The sequence below is a fragment of the Lutra lutra genome, chromosome 11 (assembly GCF_902655055.1).
Source record: "Lutra lutra chromosome 11, mLutLut1.2, whole genome shotgun sequence".
Classification (NCBI taxonomy): Eukaryota; Metazoa; Chordata; class Mammalia; order Carnivora; family Mustelidae; genus Lutra; species Lutra lutra.
This window is the reverse complement of record NC_062288.1, coordinates 33,340,971-33,364,763: the sequence shown is the minus strand read 5'-3', so window position 1 is coordinate 33,364,763 and position 23,793 is coordinate 33,340,971. Positions and strand designations below refer to the sequence as shown.

The window sequence follows — 23,793 nt, the reverse complement described above, 5'->3', positions numbered from 1 at the left end:
CATTGTTGCTAAGTTGTAATTTTCTATATCCACCTGCTCCATTTCGGGGGATACAATTTGCCCTGTAAACCTCAGTTTTCTGGTGGATCCAAGAAGAGCTGTTGATTTTTCAGTTTGTTTAATTTTTATCTGGTTGTGTGCATGGGAGTGACAACTTTGAAATTCTGTACCTACTGGTCCAGAAACTAGGAATGTGTACTTATTTTTACATCTATAAAATACACAGTACTTAGTACAAATGATTTTTGAACAAATGACTGAAAGAGTGAATTACTGAATGAATGCCATATCCAATAGAATTACACAGAAATAAGAAAGAAATAATTAATTATAACTGATTAACACATCATTCTTTGCCTTCTAGTCTCTGGCCTTATCAACATTTGTGGGCAGTGAGTTCTAGCCTAACCTACAGCTATGCATTGTTTTAACTATTTGATTTTAATGGGATTTTAACTTTATCACTTAAATTACCAGATTAATTTATATATTTATATATTAATTTAGATACTTATCACTTACATGATCAGATTAATTTATATTTATACACACACACACATATTACCACATAATTTGTATATATTTCCATCTTGTGCCAGATACTTAACAGATAATATTTAACGGATAAGGAGAATAATATTGCCACTTGTAAATCTTGAACAATGTGATAATAGAAGCTATCATTAAATTCATTCAATATGGAGTTGTCATAATATGCTGAAGTACTATGCCAAGAAGCTAGAATGTAAGTTGAAAAAACTAAAAAAAATATAGGCTAGGAAAAGTAAACCTATAGATCTGCAAATGCAAAAAGCATATACATGGTAAAGAACCAAGATCTGCTGTATGGATTTTCATGATATCTGACATCTGAAATACATCAAGTGAAATTGCTGAATTGTGTTCAGAAAGTAAAAAGAGCCCAATAGGTGTTGTGGCTCTAAGGATCCATTACTAGCAGCAAATTATTATTATTTCTTTTCTCACTGGCAAGTCTCAGCTTGAGATTAAATCAAATGACAGAAAGTTGTATTTAACTACAAATTTACACAATCATAATTGCAGAGATATAAGATTTATTATTAAAAAAAGTTTTGGGGTACCTGGGTGGCTCAGTTCATTCAGCATCTGACTCTTGATTTTGGCTAAGGTCATGGTCTCAGGGCCATGAGTGTCCAGCCCTATATCAGGCTCCATACTCAGAGGGGAGTCAGCTTGAGAGTCTCTCTCTCTCTCTTTCTCCTTCTCCCTCTGCCCCCCCATAAAACTCTCTCTCTTAAATATTTTTTAAAAATATATTTAAATATTTTTTTAAAAAGGATTTATTGGGGCTCCTGGGTGGCTCAGTTGGTTAAGTGACTGACTTTGGCTCAGGTCACAATACTAGAGTCCTGGGATCAAGTCCCACATTGGGTTCTCTGCTCAGCCGGGAGTCTGTTTTCCCGCTGACCTCTCTCCTCTCATGCTCTCTCTCTCTCTCATCCTCTATCTCAAATAAATAAAATCTTTAAAAAAAATAAAAAAGATTTATTGTTAGAGGTCCTCCAGGTTAGCCTCCATTTGAAGAAATTATCCCTCAAATAATATTCTTAAGAAATAAGCCTTTAGCTTCTCTTAGAAAGCAGACCTTGTACAATATGCCTCAATCTGCCTTACTGAGCACTTAATATATGCTAGGCCCTGGGTTAAGATTTTCATGTATTTTTTCATTAATTGTTACTCTGAAAAATAGAGTTTGGTTCTATATTACTAAGAAACAAAAGACATATTGGACTACAGAGGAAGGAAGGAAGGGAGGAAAGAAGGGAGGGAGGGAGGAAGGATGATAGAAAGGAGGGAGGTAGGGAGGAAGGAAGAGAGAGGGAGGGAGGGAGGATATGCAATGGAGCAGACAAGGCAGACCAACTGCCAAGGGGAGGGCAGCTGACAATAATCCACCAAACTTTTGCTAGAGAAGTAAAACTGGAGAAGTGGAGGTTGGGACTTGAAATAAGAAAACCAGTTAAAATTTACAAAAGAGCAGACAGGCCAGGATATCCTCTAGCCTAGTCTGGCAGAAAATTGAGGCTTGCTCTCTGGAGATACTGAACCAGGTAGGATTTAGTCTTAGGAACATCTGATACAGCTTAGGGCTAAGCTATAAAACCATTTAAAATAAGAAGATTAGGTGGAAATTTGCATACAAGTGAGATTTCAAATTTCTTTTCTGTCCACGACTTCCAGAAGCTTCATAGATATTGACACTTGGAGGTCACTCAATGAAAAAAAATAATTAAAAAAAAAAAAATACTGCCCTGTCACATCATACTGAAGGTTGCCATCTGCCAAACTCAGCCCATACACATATATTTTCCAATAAAATTTTTGGTCCCTCAGTTATAAATAGGAATGTCAGTAAATAGGCAAGTATTACAAAATATTTGAGGAATGCCTCTAGCATGTGAACTGTAGATCAAACCAGATGTGCACTTGTTTGCTTTCTCTCTCATTCTGTCTCTATTTCCCCACACACATACACACAAATACAATATGAAATAATATTCAGTAGAAAAATTAGAAGATGGAGGAGGAGTCAAGATGGCAGAGAAGTAGCAGGCTGAGACGACATCAGGCATCAGGAGATCAGCTAGATAGCTTATCAAACCATTCTGAACACCTACAAATCCAAAGGAGATCAAAGAGAAGAGCAACAATTCTAGAAACAGAAAATCGACCACTTTCTGAAAGGTAGGAGTGGCAGAGAAGTGAATCCAAAGCGACAGGAAGATAGACCATGGTGGGAGAGACCAGCTCCAGGCAAGCGGTGGAGCAATAGGGCACAAAATCAGAACTTTTAAAAGTCTGATCCATTGAGGGACATCACTCCAAAGGCTAAACTGGGGTGAAGCCCATGCGGGGACAGCATGGCCTCAGGTCCCACAGGGTCACAGAAGGATCGGGGGTGTCTGAGTGTCACAGAGCTCGCAGGTTATTAGAGCGGGGAAGCCGGCTACAGAGACAGAGCTGAGGAGTGAGCTCTCAGCTTGGGGTCACCTTGAACCGTAATCCATGGCACAGGCCACTGCTCTGTGAGTGGGGTCTGCACAAGATCCGGGGAGAACCCCCCAGGAAGAGCTCAGGGATCTGTGGGGTTCAGAGACTCCAGGCGGAGCTGTGCGCCAGAGACAGAGATGCTTGGTCACAGGCTGGGTGAGCTCAGAGCACAGTTGGAGGCCAGGGAGACGGGAGTGATTGAGCACTTTTCTCTGAGGGCACACTGAGGAGTGGGACCCCGACCTCTCAGCTCCTCCAGGTTGGAGATTGGGAGGCCGCCATTTTCATTCCCGTCCTCTGGAACTCTACAGAAAGCATTCAGGGAGCAAAAGCTCCCAAAAGCGAACCCAAGCGGATTACTTAGCCTGGCCCCTAGTAAGGGCGGTGCAATTCCACCTTGGGCAAAGACACTTCAGAATCACTACAATAGGCCCCTCCCCCAGAAGATCAAGAAATCCAGCCAAGACCAAGTTCACTTACCAAAGAGAACAGTGGAATTCCAGAGGAGGAAAAAGCATAGCATAGGATTCATGGCTTTCTCCCCATGATTCTTTAGTCTTGCAAAGTTAATTAATTTTTTTTTAAAGATTTTATTTATTATTTTGTCAGAGAGAGAGAAGCGAGAGTGAGCACAGGCAGACACAGAGGCAGAGGGAGAAGCAGGCTCCCTGCCAAGCAAGGAGCCCGATGTGGGACTCGATCCCAGGACGCTGGGATCATGACCTGAGCCGAAGGCAGCTGCTTAACCAACTGAGCCACCCAGGCGTCCCAAAGTTAATTAATTTTTTAATTTTATTTTTTTCTACTGCTAAATTTTTTTTAACTTTTACCCTTTCCTCTTTTAATGATTTTTAACTAGTTTATCTTAAAAATACCTTTCATTAAAAAAAAATCTTTTTTGAACCTTTATTATTATAGTCGTATTTTATCCTTCATTGTATCTAACTTTATTTTTTGTATACACATAGGGTTTTTTCTTCTAAAAAATTTGGGGTACAACTCCTTCTAATAGATTAAAATACACCCTAAATCTAGCACTAGGCTTGTTCTAGTCTCCGGCCCAAGCAAATTCTCTCCACCTTCTTTTTCTTTATTCTCCTAACCAAATTACCTTATCAACTCCTTCTTTAGAAATTAAGAAAATTTTTTTTCATCTTTATAGTCATATTCCATCCCTTCATTGTGTTTACCCTTATATATGTTTTTCATTCTTTAAAATTTTGGGAGGTAGTTTCTTCTAAGAGACCAAAATACTCCCAAAATTAAGTGGGTGACCCTGTTCTAGTCACCAGTCTAATATATATATATGTATGTGTATATTTATACACAGACACACACATATTTTTTTCTTTATTTGTTTTCTTTATTAATTTTTTTTTCTGAACTTCTTTTTACCCCCTTTCTCCCTCGCCATGATTTGGAATCTCTTCTGATTTGGTTAAAGCACATTTTTCCTGGGGTCTTTGCGACCCTTTTAGTATTTTATTTGCTCCTTCATATATTCTTATCTGGACAAAATGACAAGGCGGAAAAACTCACTTCAAAAAAAAAAAAAAAAAAAAAGAACAAGAGGCAGTACCAAAGGCTAGGGACCTAATCAATACAGACATGGGTAATATGTCAGATCTAGAGTTCAGAATGACGATTCTCAAGGTTCTAGCCGGGCTCGAAAAAGGCATGGAAGATATTAGAGAAATCCTGTCGGGAGAAATAAAAGCCCTTTCTGGAGATATAAGAGAACTAAAATCTAACCAAGTTGAAATAAAAAAATCTATTAATGAGGTACAATAAAAAATGGAGGCTCTTACTGCTAGGATAAATGAGGCAGAAGATAGAATTAGCGATATAGAAGACCAAATGACAGAGAATAAAGAAGCTGAGCAAAAGAGAGACAAACAACTACTGGACTACGAGGGGAGAATTCAAGAGATAAGTGATAACATAAAACGAAACAACATTAGAATAATTGGGATTCCAGAAGAAGAAGAAAGAAAGAGGGGAGCAGAAGGTATATTGGAGAGAATTATTGGAGAGAATTTCCCTAATAAGGCAAAGGGAACAAGCATCAAAATCCAGCAGGTGCAGAGAATCCCCCTCAAAATCAATAAGAATAGGTCCACACCCCGTCACCTAATAGTAAAATTTACAAGTCTTAGCGACAAAGAGAAGATCCTGAAAGCAGCCCAGGAAAAGAAGTCAGTAACATACAAGGGTAAAAATATTAGATTGGCAGAGGACTTATCCACAGAGACCTGGCAGGCCAGAAAGAACTGGCATGACATATTCAGAGCAGTAATGAGAAAAACATGCAGCTAAGAATACTATATCCAGCTAGGCTATCATTGAAAATAGGAGAGATAAAAAGCTTCCCAGACAAACAAAAACTGAAAGAATTTGCAAACACCAAACCAGCTCTACAGGAAATATTGAAAGGGGTCCTCTAAGCAAAGAGACACCCTAAAAGTAGTAGACCAGAAAGGAACAGAGACAATATACAGTAACAATCACCTTACAGGCAATACAATGGCACTAAATTCATATCTTTCAAAAGTTACCCTGAATGTAAATGGGCTAAAGCCCCAATCAAAAGACACAGGGTATCAGAATGGATAAAAAAACAAAATCTATCAATATGCTGCCTACAAGAAACTCATTTTAGACCCAAAGACACTTCCAGATTTAAAGTAAGGGGGTGGAAAACAATTTACCATGCTAATGGACATCTAAAGAAAGCTGGGGTGGCAATCCTTATATCAGATCAATTAGATTTTAAGCCAAAGACTATAATAAGAGATGAGGAAGGACACTATATCATACTCAAAGGGTCTGCCCAACAAGAAGATCTAACAATTTTAAATATCTATGTCCCTAACGTGGGAGCAGGCAACTATATGAGCCAATTAATAACAAAATCAAAGAAACATATCAACAATAATACAATAATAGTAGGGGACTTTAACTCTCCCCTAACTGAAATGGACAGATCATCTATGCAAAAGATCAACAAGGAAATAAAGGCCTTAAATGACACACTGGACCAGGTGGACATCACAGATATATTCAGAACATTCCATCCCAAAGCAACAGAATACACATTCTTCTCTAGTGCACATGGAACATTCTCCAGAATAGATCACATAAATCAGGTCTCAACTGGTATCAAAAGGTTGGGATCATTCCCTGCATATTTTCAGACCACAATGCTCTGAAGCTAGAACTTAATCACAAGAGGAAATTTGGAAAGAACCCAAATATGTGGAGACTAAATAGCATCCTTCTAAAGAATGAATGGGTCAACCAGGAAATTAAAGAAGAATTGAAAAAATTCATGGAAACAAATGATAATGAAAACACAACTGTTCAAAATCTATGGGACACAGCAAGGCAGTCCTGAGAGAAAAATATATAGTGATGCAAGACTTTCTCAAGAAACAAGAAAGGTCTCAAATAACCTAACCCGACACCTAAAGGAGCTGGAGAAAAAACAACAAAGAAAGCCTAAACCCAGCAGGAGAAGAGAAATAATAAAGATCAGAGCAGAAATCAATGAAACAGAAACAAAAACAAAAACAAAAAACAAAAAACAACAACAAAAAAATCCAATAGAACAAATCAATGAAACTCAGAGCAGGTTCTTTGAAAGAATTAATATGATTGATAAACCCCTAGTCAGACTTATCCAAAAGAAAAGAGAAAGGACCCAAATAAATAAAATCATGAATAAAAGAGGAGAGATCACAACCAACACCAAAGAAATACAAACAATTATAAGAGCATATTATGAGCAACTCTACCAACAAATTTGACAATCTGGAAGAAATGGATGCATTCCTAGAAACATATAAACTACCACAACTGAACCAGGAAGAAGTAGAAAACCTGAACAGACCCATAACCAGTAAGGAGATTGAAACAATCATCAAAAATCTCCAAACAAATAAGTGAAACCATATGATAATTGACTCTCTCTGCTTGACTTATTTCACTCAGCATAATCTCTTCCAGTCCCATCCATAGGGGAGATGGAGAGGAGAAGGGAGTTGAGGGAAATTGGAAGGGGAGGTGAACCATGAGAGACTATGGACTCTGAAAAACGATCTGAGAATTTTGAAGGGGTGGGGGGTGGGAGGTTGGGGGCACCAGGTGGTGGGTATTGTAGAGGGCACGGATTGCATGGAGCACTGGGTGTGGTGCAAAAATAATGAATACTGTTATGCTGAAAAAAAAATAATGAATACTGTTATGCTGAAAAAATAAAAAATTAAAAAAAAAAAAAATCTCCAAACAAACAAAAGCTCAGGGCCAGACGGCTTCCCAGGGGAATTCTACCAAACATTTAAAGAAGAATTAATTCCTATTCTCCTGAAACTGTTCCAAAAATTAGAAATAGAAGGAAAACTTCCAAACTCATTTGATGAGGCTAGCATCACCTTGATCCCAAAACCAGACAAGGATCCCATCAAAAAACAGTATTACAGACCCATATCCTTGATGAACACAGATGCGAAAATTCTCACCAAAATACTAGCCAATAGGATCCAACAGTACATTAAAAGGATTATTCACCACAACAAAGTGGGATTTATTCCAGGGCTACAAGGTTGGTTCAACATCTGCAAAACAATCAATGTGATACAATACATTAATGAAAGAAAGAACAAGAACCATATGATAATCTCAATAGATGCTGAAAAAGCATTTGACAAAGTACAGCATCCCTTCCTGATCAAAACTCTTCAAAGTATAAGGATAGAGGGCACATACCTAAATATTATCAAAGCCATCTATGAAAAACCCACCACAAATATCATTCTCAATGGAGAAAAACTGAGAGTCATTCTGCTAAGATCAGGAACATGGCAGGGATGTCCATTATCACCACTGCTATTCAACATAGTACTAGAAGTCCTAGTCTCAGCAATCAGACAACAAAAAGAAATTAAAGGCATCCAAATTGGCAAAGAAGAGGTCAAACTATCACTCTTTGCAGATGATATGATACTATATGTGGAAAACCCAAAAGACTCCACTCCAAATCTGCTTGAACTTGTACAGGAATTTAGTCAAGTGTCAGGATGTAAAATCAATGCACAGAAATCAGTTGCATTTCTTTACACCAACAACAAGACAGAAGAAAGAGAAATTAAGGAGTCAATCCCATTTACAATTGCACCCAAAACCGTAAGATACCTAGGAATAAACCAAACCAAAGAGGCAAAGAATCTATACCCAGGAAACTATAAAGTACTCATGAAAGACATTGAGGAAGACACAAAGAAATGGAAAAATGTTCTATGCTCATAGATTGGAAGAACAAATATTGTGAAAATGTCTATGCTATGCAAAGCAACCTATACATTTAATGCAATCCCTATCAAAATCCCATCCATTTTTTTCAAAGAAATGGAACAAATAATCCTAAAATTTATATGGAACCAGAAAAGACCTTGAATAGCCAAAGGAATATTGAAAAAGAAAGCCAAAGTTGGTGGCATCACAATTCCGGACTTCAAGCTCTATTACAAAGCTGTCATCATCAAGACAGTATGGTACTGGCACAAAAACAGACACATAGATCAATGGAACAGAATTGAGAGCCCAGAAAAGACCCTCAACTCTATGGTCAACTAATCTTTGACAAAGCAGGAAAGAATGTCCAATGGAAAAAAGACAGCCTCTTCAACAAATGGTGTTGGGAAAACTGGACAGCCACATGCAGAAAAATGAAATTGGACCATTTCCTTACACCACACATGAAAATAGACACAAAATGGATGAAGGATCTCAATGTGACAAAGGAATCCATCAAAATCCTTGAGGAGAACACAGGCAGCAATCGCTTTGAACTCAGCCACAGCAACGTCTTCCTAGGAACATCGCCAAAGGCAAGGGAAGGAAGGGCAAAAATGAACTATTGGGACTTCATCAAGATCAAAAGCTTTTGCACAGCAAAGGAAACAGTTAATAAAACCAAAAGACAACTGACAGAATGGGAGAAGATATTTGCAAACAACATATCAGATAAAGGGCTAGTATCCAAAATCTATAAAGAGCTTAACAAACTCAACACCCAAAGAACAAATAATGCAATCAAGAAATGGGCAGAGGACATGAACAGACATTTCTGCAAAGAAGACATCCAGATGGCCAATAGACAAAAGAAAGTGTTCCACATCACTCGGCATCAGGGAAATACAAATCAAAACCACAATGAGTTACCACTTCACACCAGTCAGAATGGCTAAAATTAATAAGTCAGGAAATGACAGATGCTGGCAAGGATGCGGAGAAAGGGGAACCCTCCTACACTGTTGGTGGAAATGCAAGCTGGTGTAGCCACTCTGGAAAACAGCATGGAGGTTCCTCAAAAATTTGGAAATAGAGCTACCTTACATCCCAGCAATTGCACTACTGGGTATTTACCCCAAAGATACAAATGTAGTGATCCGAAGTGGTATGTGCACCTACATGTTTATAGTAGCAATGTCCACAATAGCCAAACTATGGAAAGAACCTAGATGTCCATCAACAGATGAATGGATAAAGAAGATGTGGGGTGTGTGTGTGTGTGTGTGTATACACACATATATATACATATATATATGTATGTGTATGTGTATATATATCTATATATATATACACATACACATACATACATACACAATGGAATACTATGCAGCCATCAAAAGAAATGAAATCTTGCCATTTGTAACGACGTGGATGGAACTAGAGGGTATTATGCTTAGCGAATAAGTCATTCGGAGAAAGACAACTATCATATGATCTCCCTGATATGAGGAAGTGGAGATGCAATGTGGGGGGTTCAGGGAATAGGAAAAGAATAAATGAAACAAGATAGGATCGGGAGGTAGTCAAACCATAAGAGACTCTTACTGTCACAAAACAAACTGAGGGTGACTGGGGGGAGGGGGATAGGGAGAGGGTGGTGGGGTTATGGACATTGGGGAGGGTATGTGATATGGTGAGTGCTGTGAAGTGTGTAAACCTGGTGATTCACAGACCTGTACCCCTGGGGCTAATAATACATTATATGTTTATAAGAAAAAAAATTAGAAGACAGAATTCTGCAAATCTCTCAGAATGTTGACATAAATACCAAAGCACTGAAAATAGTAAGAAAAATAAGGAATTTAGAAGATTCATTCAGGAATTCTAATATCCAAACAAGAGAATTTGAACAAGAAGAAAGAGAGCACAAGAGGAAATTATCAAATATACTATTAAAAAATTCCCAAAACAAATGATATGACTTTCTTAATTGAAATATTCCATGGAATGGCCTGCACAGTAATTGAAAAGTGACTCACACCAAAGTCACTGTAGGATGTTAGCATATCAGGAGTCTTTGGAACACTGTGTATGACCCTAATTCCCAGACTTCACATGTGGCATTCCCTCTGCCTGGAATAGTCTCCCTCAGATAACTCAGTGGCTCCCTGTATCTTCTAAGTTTTGCTTATTACTGTCTTTTCTTTAAGGTCTTCACTGAAATCCCTAATTAAAATTCTATTTGCCCAGAGCACTCCCCACACACTACATTCTTTAATTTTCCTCCAAAGCACATAGGTCTATCCAGTGCTCTATATATCTTATTATTTCTATCTCCCTTTTCTGTTTTTCTGCACTCGCTACGATGTCAGCTCCACAAGGATGGAGATGATTGCATGGTTTCCTACTCCTGGTATATGGAACAGTATCTGGCCCATAGCTGGCGGTAAATACATGTTTGTTATGAGAAGAAATGATGAAGAGACATGTCTGAAAGTTTTCAGAAAGAGAGGATTGGGACTGAAAATGACACATCACTTTCAACTACAACATTAAAAGCTGAAACCTGGTTGAAAAATAAATCAGGAATGAGAGTAGAATAAACACATTTACTTTTACTGATAGACACGGGCCCCCAATTTTTACCTTGTGTGTGTAGAAACCTTGTAGAGACTAGGTTCTACCAAAAGGAGGAAATAAGATATGGGAAGTCATGAGATCAAGGAAATGAGAAATATAATCTTGGAAAGAAGCAAAAGCGGTCACAGGATGATGATAAAAAGCACAATAGCTGTGCAGCAGGAGTGGAGTGCAATCTACTTGGACGGCAGCCAAAAGACAGAGGAGTCTACTGCACATTTCTCTAAAATAAGAAGGAAAAAAAAAAGCAACCGATCTATTGCCCCATGTATCTAATGTTTTTCAAATCAAGACTTTGTTATTACATATGGTAGATAGTTCAGAGATAAATTAGTAATAGCCATTGACATAAAACTGAGCAAATATAAGACTTAGGCAATTTCTAACTCCAGGAGAAAAGAGCTGTATAAAAAAGAAAACATAATCATAAGGTAATCATAGCACCTATGAAGCTCCAATGAAAAAACAATTTACAAGTCACAATGATATAAATTCTGGGTATTGACTTAACAACACAATAAAAGATAAATCTTTATGGAATGACAAGATATAAGTGAAAATGTGTGAAGGCAGAATAATATGTATAATACAATCACATTTTCTGTTTACATTATATACAAAAGTTTATGATTCGATGTAAATGTTTAGAAATTTATCTAAAAAGATAGGGACTAAATTGTTGCTATATACTTTTACTTATTGTTTTCTACTTCTGTGATCTTTAATTTTTGTTGTTTTTTTATTTGTTTGTTTGGGTTTTTTTATTTATTTATTTTAGAGAGAGTGGGTGGGGGAGGGACAGAGACAAAGGGAGAGAGAGTCTTATGTAAACTCCATGTTGAGTGTCGAACCCGACATGGGGCTTGATCTTATGACCCTGCGATCATGAGCTGAGCCAAAACCAAAAGTCAGGTGCTTAACCAATTGTACTACCCAGACCCCCATTTTTAATTTTTTTTTAAAGATTCTATTTATTTGACAGAGAGATCACAAGTAGGCAGAGAGGCAGGCAGAGAGAGAAGGAGGAAGCAGGCTCCCCACTGAGCAAAGAGGGAGATGCGGGGCTCGATCCCAGGATCCTGGGATCATGACCCGAGCCAAAGGCAGAGGCTTTAACCCACTGAGCCACCCAGGCACCCCTTCATTTTTAATTTTTGATATAAATAAGTATTCATGGGTACCTGTGAGGCTCAATTGGTTAAATGCCTGCCTTTGGCTCAGGTCATGATCTCAGGGTTCTGAGACTGAGTCCTGTTGTAGGCTTCCTGCTCAGTAGGGAGTCTGCTCTTTCCTCTTCCTCTGCCCCTCCTCCCTGCTTGTGCTCTCTCTCTTTCTCAAATAAATAAATTTTTTTTAAAAATTCTTTAAAAAATAAAGTATTCAAGCATTCCTTTTAGTAATTAAATTTTGTGTGAAATATAAACCCAAAACACAATTTTAATTTTTACATAGTAGTCCACTCTATATGTATCACAATTTAGTCATTTTCTTCATTGTATGTTTAGAATGCTTCCAGTATTTTTCTATTTTAAACAACCTTATGCATAAATCTTGAAATTCATTTATTTTTCTAGAATACATGCCAGATGGAATTGTTGATAGAAAATTCCCATTTTAAAGCTTTTGATAAATAATCCAAACTGAACATCAAAAGACTAAAACACTCTATATCCTCACAAGGAAGGTTTGACAGTATTTATTTTCTCACTTCTTGTCAACAGAGGGTAGTAACATTCTTTTATCATATTTGACAGCCTTAAAAAAAAACTCTCCAAGTTTGTGTTTAGTTGATTATTAGTGATATAGACCATGTGTTCATGTGTTTCAAGGCACTGACAATCTTTTGAATGCACCCTTTCTCACACTTTCTCTCATTGTCACTGGTACAGAGGGTCTGATCATCTCTCGTGGGTCTTAGCCTCATATCTGATCACAGAGCTAAGCTCTTTCCTTCTGTACCATCCCTTAAACTGCTTCTAGGTTTATTTTGCTAAATCACAAATCTGATCGTTTCATTTGCTTGCTTAGAAGCCCTTGAAGACTAGCAATTTTCTACAGAATAACATCTAAAATTCTTAAAGGGGCACACCACCTCAGCATTTATATGAGCTCAAATATTTTCTAAATTATAAAAAGGGTTTTTCATGACAACATTTTTTCAGTAATTACAAATAACTTGGGACTGGGGGGGGGGTTCCCATCTTGTTTACTACAACATTTACCTTTCTCTATTTAAGAAGTGATTAAGGAGTGACATCACCAAGATGGTAATTAAAGTTGTTCCTGATTTTCCTCCCCTTTATAAGAAAAACAGTTAGTAACTATTTAAAAACAAGATACCACAAAGAGAATCCTGGAAAATGGGAGTGAAGATGAAGCACCCTCCACACCTCAGAGACCAAGCTGACCACATTAGAAGAAGAAGAGAAGCAGCTACACCTTGACGATATGCCCCTCCCCCAGTCCAGTGAAGCACCACGTGGAGAGATCTCTCCTGAGCCTCTGGTTCCTCCAAGGGGGAAGGAGAACCTGGGAGGGACAACCAGCACCCACAGCATTATTGGTCACTAACGAGAGCCCCAAATCTGATCTGGCCCTGCAGGTACTGCAGGGGAATGTGTGGGCTCAGCTACTGGGAATGTGAGAGGGGCTAGCAACAACCAGCGCGTAAGTCTTGGCGGACCCAGTTGAAACGCCCAAGAAGTAACCCAAAACTAGAGGCTTTGCTCATTTGTAGCACCAGCTCAGTGCTATAATCTGGCCAGGGAACTCTGTGGGGTGCAAGTCTTCCTGATGTGCATCCTCAAAATGCGGAATTTTGCTGGTCCTAGACTTGGTTTGCCCAATCCAGGCAGGGAACTGAGTCACATCCTCACTGTTTGTACAGAGTGTCTCCAGGTTCCACCTGACCACAGGGAATGGCCACAACTCCCTGACACTGTACGGCCCAGTGATGCTTGAGCAGAGGTGCTTGGCCAGAATGGAGAGCCCCCAGATCAAACCCAGTACAGGGCATACGGGCAGAGGGATTAATTCATAGCCAAGGCTGAGGATACTCCCTGCTCTTCTCAATGGGAAAGCTTGTTCAAGAAATTTAGAGTTGCCTGAAGCAAGCCTTTCCCTGCCCATCCAGGCAAGGGAGCTGAGACACAATTCTACTGCTAGAAGAAAACAGGAGGAAAGCTCCTTGACACGGCTTTTGGCAATGATTTCTTTGATATAACACCAAAAACACACGCAGCAAAATAAATGAATAAATAAATGTGTAAGTAAGTAAGTAAGTGGGACTAAATGACACTAAAGTACTTCTGCACAGCAAAAGAAACCATCAACAAAGTGAATAGACAACCTATGGAATGGTAAAAAAATATTTGCAAACCATATATCTGATAAAAGGTTAATATCCAAAATATATAAAGAACTGAATCAACTCAATAGCAAAAGAACCCAAATAACTCAATTTAAAAGTGCACCAATGGGCACCCTGGTGGCTCCATTGGTTGAGCGTCTGCCTTCAGCTCAGGTCATGATCTCTGGGTCCTGGGATCAAGTCCCACGTCAGGTTTCCTGCCCCGCAGGGAGCCTGCTTCTCTTTCTCTCCCTCTGCCCCTCCCCTACTCATTCTCTTTCTTTCTCTCTCTCTCTCTCTCTAATAAATAAATTTTAAAAATATGCACCAAGGACCTGACTAGACCTTTTTCCAAAGAACGTATGCAAAAGTCTCAACATCCTTAGATAGTAGGGAAATGTAGATTAAAACCACAGTGAGATACCATCTTATGCCTGTTAAAATGTCCATCACCAGAAAGACAAGCAGTAACAAATGTTGGTGTGGATGTAGAGAAAAGCAAACCTTTGTACACAGTTGGTGGAATTGTAAATTGTTGTAGCCACTAAGGAAAACAGTGTGGAGGATCCTTAAAAAGTGAAAAATAACACTACCATATGACCCAGCAATGCCAGCTCAGGAACAATATATTAAAAAACACAAACTCAAAAGATAACTGCACTTCTAAGATCATAGAAATATTATTTATAATAGTCAAGACACAGATACAACTTAAATATCCATGGACATTACATAATGGAATATTATTTTGTCACAAAAATGAGAAAATCCTACCACTTCTGATGTGGATGAAACTTGAAGGTATTACACTAAGTGAAATAAGTCAGAAAAAGACAAATATTGTATGATCTCACTTACATGTTAAATCTGAAAGCTAGAAAGATAGAAAGAAAGGAAGGAAGGAAATTAAGAAAGATAGATCAGAGTTGCAGTTACCAGATGTGGAATGGGGGAGAGGAGATTGGAGGAAGATGGTCAAGAGGTATAAAAGTTGTAAGATAAATAGGTACTAGAGATATAATGTACACGATAACTATAGCTAATGCTGCTATACAATACATATACTAGGGGCACCTGGGTGGCTCAGTGGGTTAAAGCCTGTGCCTTCGGCTCAGGTCATGATCCCAGGGTCCGGGGATCAAGCCCCGCATTGGGCTCTCTGCTCAGCAGGGAGCCTGCTTCCTGCCTTTCTGCCTACTTGTGATCTCTGTCAAATAAATAAATAAAATCTTTAAAAAAAAGAAAGAAAGAAAAACTGCTAAAAGAGTAAATCCTAGGAGTTCTCATCATAAAGAAAAATTTTTTCCTCTTGTAATCATTTCACAATATATGTAAATCAAACCGTCATGCTATATACCATAAATTTACACATTAATATATGTCAATTATTTCTCAAAAAGACTGGGAAAAAGGAAGTAATTAATCAATGGTGGATGAATATACTAATGTAGGTGAGAGGGGCATGGTCAATTACAGGAACTTATTCTGTTACTCATTCTTTTTAAAACATATTTATAAAATCATTACTATTGAGGTGCCTGGGTGGCTCTGCCATTAATTGTCTGCCTTTGGCTCAAGTCATGATCCCAGGGTCCTTGGGGTCCTTGGGGTCCTTGGGGTCCTTGGATTGAGCCCCATGTCGGGCTCCCTGCTCAGCAGGAAGCCTGTTTCTCCCTCTCTCAATCCTTCTGCTTGTGTTCCCTCTCTCACTGTATCTCTTTTGGTCAAATAAATAAAATCTTTAAAAAAAAGTCATTACTATGTGCCAGACACAGCTGTACATTTGAGAGAGACAGAGGTACATGGCCAATAGAACCAACAGTCCTCTGCTAATCTCTTTGTGGAACTAATGGCAGGCAAGAGGGGAGAGGGTTAAAAAAGTCAAAAGGAGAAAAAAAATTGTTTTTACAGAGTAATAAGCAATGGTGTGCTGATATACCAACACTCTGGAAAAATGAAACAAAACCCAACAAGCGCTGTTTGTAGTGCCTGGAGATTTCCCATCACACACCATGGCTGATTTCAAGCTACTATGTTTTAAGAACCACCTCACAGACTTCTTATATGTGGAACAAGTGGCTCTGGAGAGCCAGTATAAGTCCAGCTCAACCACCACCGAGTGCTGACAAGGTATTAAGACTTGGAGAACTGACAACTGGCCACTTGAGGTAGGGCGCGAAGGAGAGAGCCCTCAGAGAAGGGGACACTGAGCTACCACACAAACACAGAAGAAGAACCAGGAAGTTGAGGGTCTGATGGAAGAGCACTGCAGAGCGATATATGCCAAATGCCTTAAGGTAGGAAAGTACTTGGCACACCTAGGATACAGCAAGAGCCAGAATATAGATTTTTAATTTATGTTTCCGTCAGGAGACAACCTTAAGATCAAAAGCCTCTTAGCCAGGGTGAGAGCAGCATTTTAGCAACGCTGACTGATGAGTCGGAACCCAAGATCAGCTCTGGGTCTTTTGTATTTTTTTTGCTGATGGAGTTTCCAGTTGCTGCTGGCTGATTCCAGGGGGTGGGCAGTGGGGGCAGTGAGGAATATATAGACCAGAAACCTGGGTTTATAGAATGCAAAATATAAATAGAGATAAGTAGTATTTAATTTTTACCAACAAATATGTTTCTGAGAATTTCCATTCTAGTTGGTTGAGTTTATATTTCTTCAATCTTGCCAATCCTACAAATTAACCAGAACTTGAAGTTTTGTTGATACATTAAGAGGGCTAGTAACTTAAACATACTATGCTGAAATATATTATCAGGCTAATTTGGGCAGTATCTGGAGAAAATATAAATCTTATTGTAGGAACAAAGCAAGGTGTAAGTGGACTGAATTTCTCTAGCAGTTTTGGGTGTCTTTTCCTCTTGGAGACAAGATAGCAAAGATGACTCTGTTCTGTTATTTTATCCTGTGCAGGTAGAGCTGGGGAGAATCCAAAACAATATTTTAAGAATGAATCAGTTGGAGTTCCAATTCAGGTTTGACAAGTGAACAGCTCCTCCTGAGTGAAAATAAATCCAATTGTGAAGCAAATGAAGATTAGGAGGATTAAATGTCACATGTGGAGGATCTAAAAGTGGATTTGTTTTTTATTATTGAAGATATTTTTATGGGTTATTTGTATGGGGATCAGGCTCCTTTGTTTTTTTTCTAAATTGAGATGGGCCAGGATGTCTCTGGGGCAGGAGAGATTTTTGCTGCATGTGAAGACATGTGGTTTTCATTTCCGTATTATACACTTGCAGCTCACCATCTTGAGAAAGGAATTATGACTTGTAGATAGTCTCACAAGGAATTAGTTGTTATTAACATGTTAGTTATATTAATAGTTACACAACTGTCTTCCTCCAAGTAAGTGTAGTTTGTATATATATTCAAATTGTTTAGTGGCAATGTTCAATATTTACATGGAATTATAAGAAGTTCAAAGCAATAGTGAACACAACTGAGTTATTTCCAAAAATGTGAGTTCTAGGAGAGTTGGGCTGTCAAAGCTAGAAACTAATTTTCCCCTTGTTGAATAAATAATAAAAAATCAGCTTTTTTACTGATAAGCTATCCTTCTCTACCAATAATACCAAGAAATACCTTAATTTTTGATCAAATTATAGAAAAATAATATAAGATGCCCAATGGAATTAATGAAAAGCTATGAATCTCAGACTATTTTACTTTATTCTTTAAAATTATGTATTGACTTACTTCTTTAGACTTACAATATACCTCTGAATAATAATAATCTTTATAATAAAATAACACAATACTGCTATTTAGATATAAGACAATATAAAAGCTTTAGAAATCACTTACTAAACTGAAAGATCCTAAATAATTATAAGAATTCAGATTCCCCTGTTTCCAGCTCTCTGCTGTTCTATTAATGAATGACAGAATTAATTTCGTGTGAATTTAGATTCACTTCAGAGTGTACCCAAAAGACCATCTTGTTGGAAGTTCAACAGAAGAGGCCAGATATTTTGTCTGATTCCACATGGAAAATAAAATTATAGAAGCTATTCATATTACTCAGACCAAAAAATACTCTCAGCCAAATCCTCACCACTATCATTATAATCATCCTCACAATCAAGAGGAGCCCTTACTGAAGCAAGAAGCAAATAGACATATTTAGCTTTGGAATTAAAAAAAAAAAAAAAGACTTGCATGTTTTACTTTAGTGCATACTTCCTTTTTCTGTACATAAAATTCAGTTTCATTTAAAAGGGAAATTGTAAACTCAGCTTCATTTAAAATTCAAGTTATTGTCAAAATTTGGGGCTAAAAGAAATCTTCAGATGAAAGTATTTGAACATTACCCAAGAAAGCAGTCTTCTAAGGTCTACCACAAATTTAATTATTCCATTGTTTTCCAAAGTGGGCAGCTTGGACGAAATTCTGCACAATGTTAATAGATTTTGATCAAAGAGAATTTGGAAAATGCTGTTAAATCTGCTTACCATGAGACTTCAGCTCTTTGAATATCCAGATATAAATTGTCAATCTATTCATTAAATACGCAGGAGCATATGTTGAAATACAGCCATGAAATGGGAGGGCATCCCAGGCAGAGGGGAGATTATGAGCCAAGATGAGCAGGTGGGAAAGCATAAGGCATCTTTTGAGAAACTGTAGGGAAATTCTGGAGTTGCAGGAGATAAATCTGGAAATGGAAGGAAGAGCCAGACTGTGGACGTTTTGAATTGACAGACTAAGTAGCTCAGACTTTTGAAAAAGTCAGTCATCACACAGTGAATGTGGTAGTTTAGGAAGATTAATTCAGCCATTAAGTGGATAGCCTGGTTTGGAGGAGGGAAAATACTGGAGGTGGGGAGTCCAGTTCAAAGGTCCTAGCAGATTCAACAGTGAGATTAAACATGAATGGTGAAAAGAGATTGCAAAATGAAGAATGAGAGCAAGATCTATTGCAAAAGAAGAATGAGTGAAATGAAATACAGTTTCAAGGATTTTTAAAGAGCTCCTCATTATAATGACGGTGACTTTAGCGGCCATAGTGAATCCCTGGCAGTTTCTCTGTGCTCGGGTCATGCTTTATAACTGCCGTATGTCCTGATAGAGGTTTTCTATCAGACAGGCCCTACCATCCTTGACTGTGTGGTTGATTTCTATTCATTCTTAAAAAATTCCAGCTCACTTGTCTTCTCTTCTTTCTTAAATCAGTTTTGTAGGTTTTCTTGGTATCTTAGGTATGTAATTTCTAGAACTCTTAAATCAATGTATTTTAAAGAGGGTTGACAGGTCTGTCTCCCCAGTTAGAATGCAGGCTCCTGGAAGTCAGAAACCAAATTGGCCCATTTTTCACAAGTAGCACAATAACACATATTTGAAACTCAATCACTGTTTGGTGAAGGAACATACCAAGGAATATTAAAATGCTGGTAAACCTACAGAAAAAGAAAGAAAGAAAGAAAGAAAGAAAGAAAGAAAGAAAGAAAGAAAGGAAGGAAGGAAGGAAGGAAGGAAGGAAGGAAGGAAGAAAGAAGAAAGAAAGAAAGAAAGAAAGAAAAAGCAAGCAAGCAGGCAGGCACAGATGAAATAAAAGAATTGAGGAAGGTGGTTTTTTCAACACTTCAGAAAGTCAATGGAAATAAGACTGAAGAAATTAATAAAAAGGGAAAAGTGATCAGGCAGAATTTCAGAATATAAGGGAGGCTATGGCACATCAGTCAGATGTGGAGAATTCATCCCCTTCATAGTCCAAATATTTTCGGCAGTTTGAAAAGATGCCCTGTGCTCTTCTATTTCCTTGCCTTCGATTCTTGTGTTTCCACGTGAAGGATGCCATCCCATCCTATCCCATCCCATCGACTTAAGCATGTTTAGGTACAGATCAACTGTAGCTATCCCATGAGAACTTTCTCTGGTTATTTATATACTATATCTATATATACACGGAGAATTTGTATGTATGCGGCCTAAGACCACCTACATAAAATCCTCTGGGAGTGATTCTTATAGGGAATTATAGGGATTTCTCATTATAGATATAGTTCATCTAATAGATGACAAGAGGATGATAGAATTAGAATCATCATTTTACAACTCCAAATGAAGTAAGGGATTTAAACAAATGATCATCTATGACTACAGAAACCATTAGTGGAAAAATGTAAGTGATGGACTTGATGGGTGGATCACACTGGTAGCATCTAAACCCATTTCCCAAACTTACAGTCCTAAAAATAGAGACAACTAGACATCATATGCTTCTTCATGGAAGGATACAAAATCCCTTGTGATATATTTTTGCCAAGGAAAAAAATATGAACTGGAATTTGTTCAGATCTCTCCGTGTAACAATCAGTTTAAAAGAAACACAGAAGACAGAGAAAATGAAAAAAGACAACACTGGGTTGCATTCAGCAAAACCCTGAATACATCCAGTTTTTTCAGCAGATAAATTGCAAGAGGTCAAATGTAAAGAGGGACTGGAAAACCTATAGTTTAAATATATATTAAACTTACAGACGTGTCAACCAAAAGTGTGGATGTTTTTGGAGCCTGATTTTAAGAAACCCAAATTTAAAAATCATTTATGAGACAACTAAAGAAACAAGATCACCAACTGATATGAAGATACTACTGTTATTTTTTAGGTCTTATAGAGGATATGTTTTTAAGCCCCATTGTCCATCTCGAAACAAGTTTAGGCAAAATAACATGACGTCTGGAATTTACTTCAAAATAATACATGGTGGTGGGGGATGGGGGGTGCAGGGTGGGGGCAGAAAGGAGATCAGAGTTGGAGTTGGATCATAGCCTCATAGTTCAGTTTTAAATATCCTTGGAAAATTCCATGATGTATGATTTTAAAATGCAAGTTCTTGGGCCCCCACAGAACTATTGAATTATAATTCCCAAATGAGAGTCTGGGCATCTGTGTTATTAAGTTCCAAAGTGATTATGATGCACAGTAAGATTTAGGAATCACAGTGCTAAAACAGTTTATTTCATGTCCTTGCTCTTGTCTGAGAAATATGACCAATTATAGATACACACTATGTCTTTAAAGATAGAAACTGATTCCTTGCATCTCTCAAGGCCAAATATTTTGGACGCAGTCAGTAAATACTGGCATTGTTAGTCAAAATATTTATTGTTGTTTACTCTGAATAAATATTTTAGGTCTAGATTATACAAGACTTACCCACACATTCCAAGATATCAGGTCCGTTCAGCATCAGGAATGTGCACCTCCTCACAGCTGTTAGCAATAGTCCTCTGGCCAGGTGGGATTTCTGTCTTAGGGGTATTTAACACTCCCAATTCATAAGTGGCCAATATCTCCATACCTCATGCAACAAGGTTAAAAATCTAACAGGATAAGATTAACAGCCTCCTCTTTCATGGAGAGTTGGAAATAGAGAATATTAGCAGCCGTGTATAAAATATCTAAACTGATTATGTATATATATGATCTCTTTAGAAGAAGGAATGAAGCATTTCTATCTGAATTACCATACAACTTAGCCTCCCTGAAATTTGTTCGTTTGTTCATTTGCAGTGGTTCATCTATCAAGGAACCATTTTGACTCTCTTAAGAGGGTATTCTTAATTACTTTTCCCACAGTCCTAGGATTCCCTAAACCTCAGAAGTTTTGAAAGAACCCTATAATCGATTCTGCCCAGTGTTCTGGTTCTGCCACTGACTACTAAGTTGGTTTTAAATAGGACACTCTTTTTACTGGGTTCAGTTTTCCCCATATGTATAATTCTCAAATAAGTATCAGTCTACTTTTAGACCATCTTTAAATTCACCTATGGGTTTATGATACTTCTAGGAAAAAATATTTCACCTGACCTTTAAACAGAAAACAACCTTTCAAGAAAAATAGTAAATAAATAAATAAATAAATAAATAGTTTCACCTCTGTATCTTAGATGACAGTAAATAAGGCCAAATACGTACATTCCATTCTGAAGGTAGAAATCTAGGAATGAGAAGTATTTCCCCCACTTTGGCTTACCTGCTTATGAGCGTGATCGTAAGAATTAATATGATTGTCAAACTCCTGGTGCTTGTGATACTGCTTGTCACATAATTCACAGTAAAAGTTTGCCTTTACATCTTCCAAGGCTTTTGCTGTAGACTTCTCCTTTTCTGGAAAATCCTTTAAAGAAGGCAAACAGGTTGGTTATATTTCTCTCTAATAGCATAACCAGATCTCATATTAATCAAGCTGTTATTTAATTTTTCTGTGACTGAAAGAATACGGTGAGGCTCATCAGTGTTTGGAAATTCATGGCACTCTGGAAATAACTTTCAGTTCAGCCTTATTCCTAACTTATCAACAAACACATAATGAATTCTCTCAAAGAAGCAGAACACTGGAGCATCTGCATGGCTCAGTTGCTTACGCGACTCTTGATTTGGGCTCAGGTCATGATCTCATGAGTCATGGGATCAAGCCCCAGGTTTGGGCTCCCCATTCAGGGACAGTGTGCTTGAAAATTCTCTCCTTCTGCCACTCTCCCAACTTGCATGCTTGCACTCTCTCCCCGCCTCTCTCTCAAATAAATAAATAAATCTTAAAAAAAAAGACAAAAAAACCAAAAAACCCCACAACTGCAGTCTGATCATTCTCTTTCAATCCATCCATTTTCAGATTGTGGTTCTGCTGACTCACCACCATTTCCTCTGCCAGTCCAATGACCGATCTCAAACACAAGCTGCCACTATATCCTTGGAGCACCTATTACTATGAGGTCTCTACTGTAATATTTACTAGAGACATTGATTACATTGTTTTATATCCTTCATCTACTGCTTCATGTATTTTAGCCTCACTGAAATTTTCACTGTTGGGACTTGCTATTCTCAGCACACAAAGTCTATTCCCCCTAGTTAAATTAGTGAGTTCTTACTCCTTTCCCAACACCAGCTCTTTGTTCCCTCTGGAACGCTTTCCCATGATTTTGCCAGGAGGACGAAGCCTCCATTTTGTTGCTTGTTACCAAACACATCTATGACCATTCATAAACACTTCTTCTTCTAATAATACCCCACATATTTCTGTGTTCCATACAATGCCGTCTTCAGCCAATGATCTATCTACTCCATATAGTCTCCATGGGTGACCCTCATTCACACTACAGCTAGATTCTTATTTATCTGTGGACTCTAACTCCGGGATAAGCTTCTTCTATAAGCTTCAGTTCATGCTAGATGCTGCCAATGGGTTTACCACATATTTTTCAAAACTATTACCCTTACAGTTATGACTGTGCTCTATCTCAAAGAGAGTTCTGGCCACATCATTCCTCTGCTTAAACTCCTCCTGAGTAGGAGAGAATATAGTCACAGGTATTATAATAGCATTGTATGGTGGCAGATGGCAGCTATACTTGTGGTGAGCACATATATAGGGATGTTGAATCGCTATGTTGTACACCTGAAACTAACGTAACATTGGGTGTCAACTACACTTCAATTAAAAAATAATAATATAATCCTCTT

At 38.0% G+C, this 23,793-nt stretch overlaps 1 protein-coding gene across 1 annotated transcript in view; it reads right to left on the bottom strand.

Annotated features, from left to right (window-relative positions):
* The window catches only part of ZNF804B (zinc finger protein 804B), a 108,985-nt gene extending 85,709 nt beyond the window's left edge, over positions 1 to 23,276 (bottom strand). The window contains exons 1-2 of the mRNA XM_047694364.1: positions 23,202 to 23,276; positions 22,304 to 22,447 (exon numbers count right to left, since the gene is read on the bottom strand). Of these exons, the coding sequence (XP_047550320.1) occupies positions 22,304 to 22,447; positions 23,202 to 23,276 (219 nt within the window). The remainder of the gene's footprint in view (positions 1 to 22,303; positions 22,448 to 23,201) is intronic.
* Positions 23,277 to 23,793: the final 517 nt, after the last annotated feature.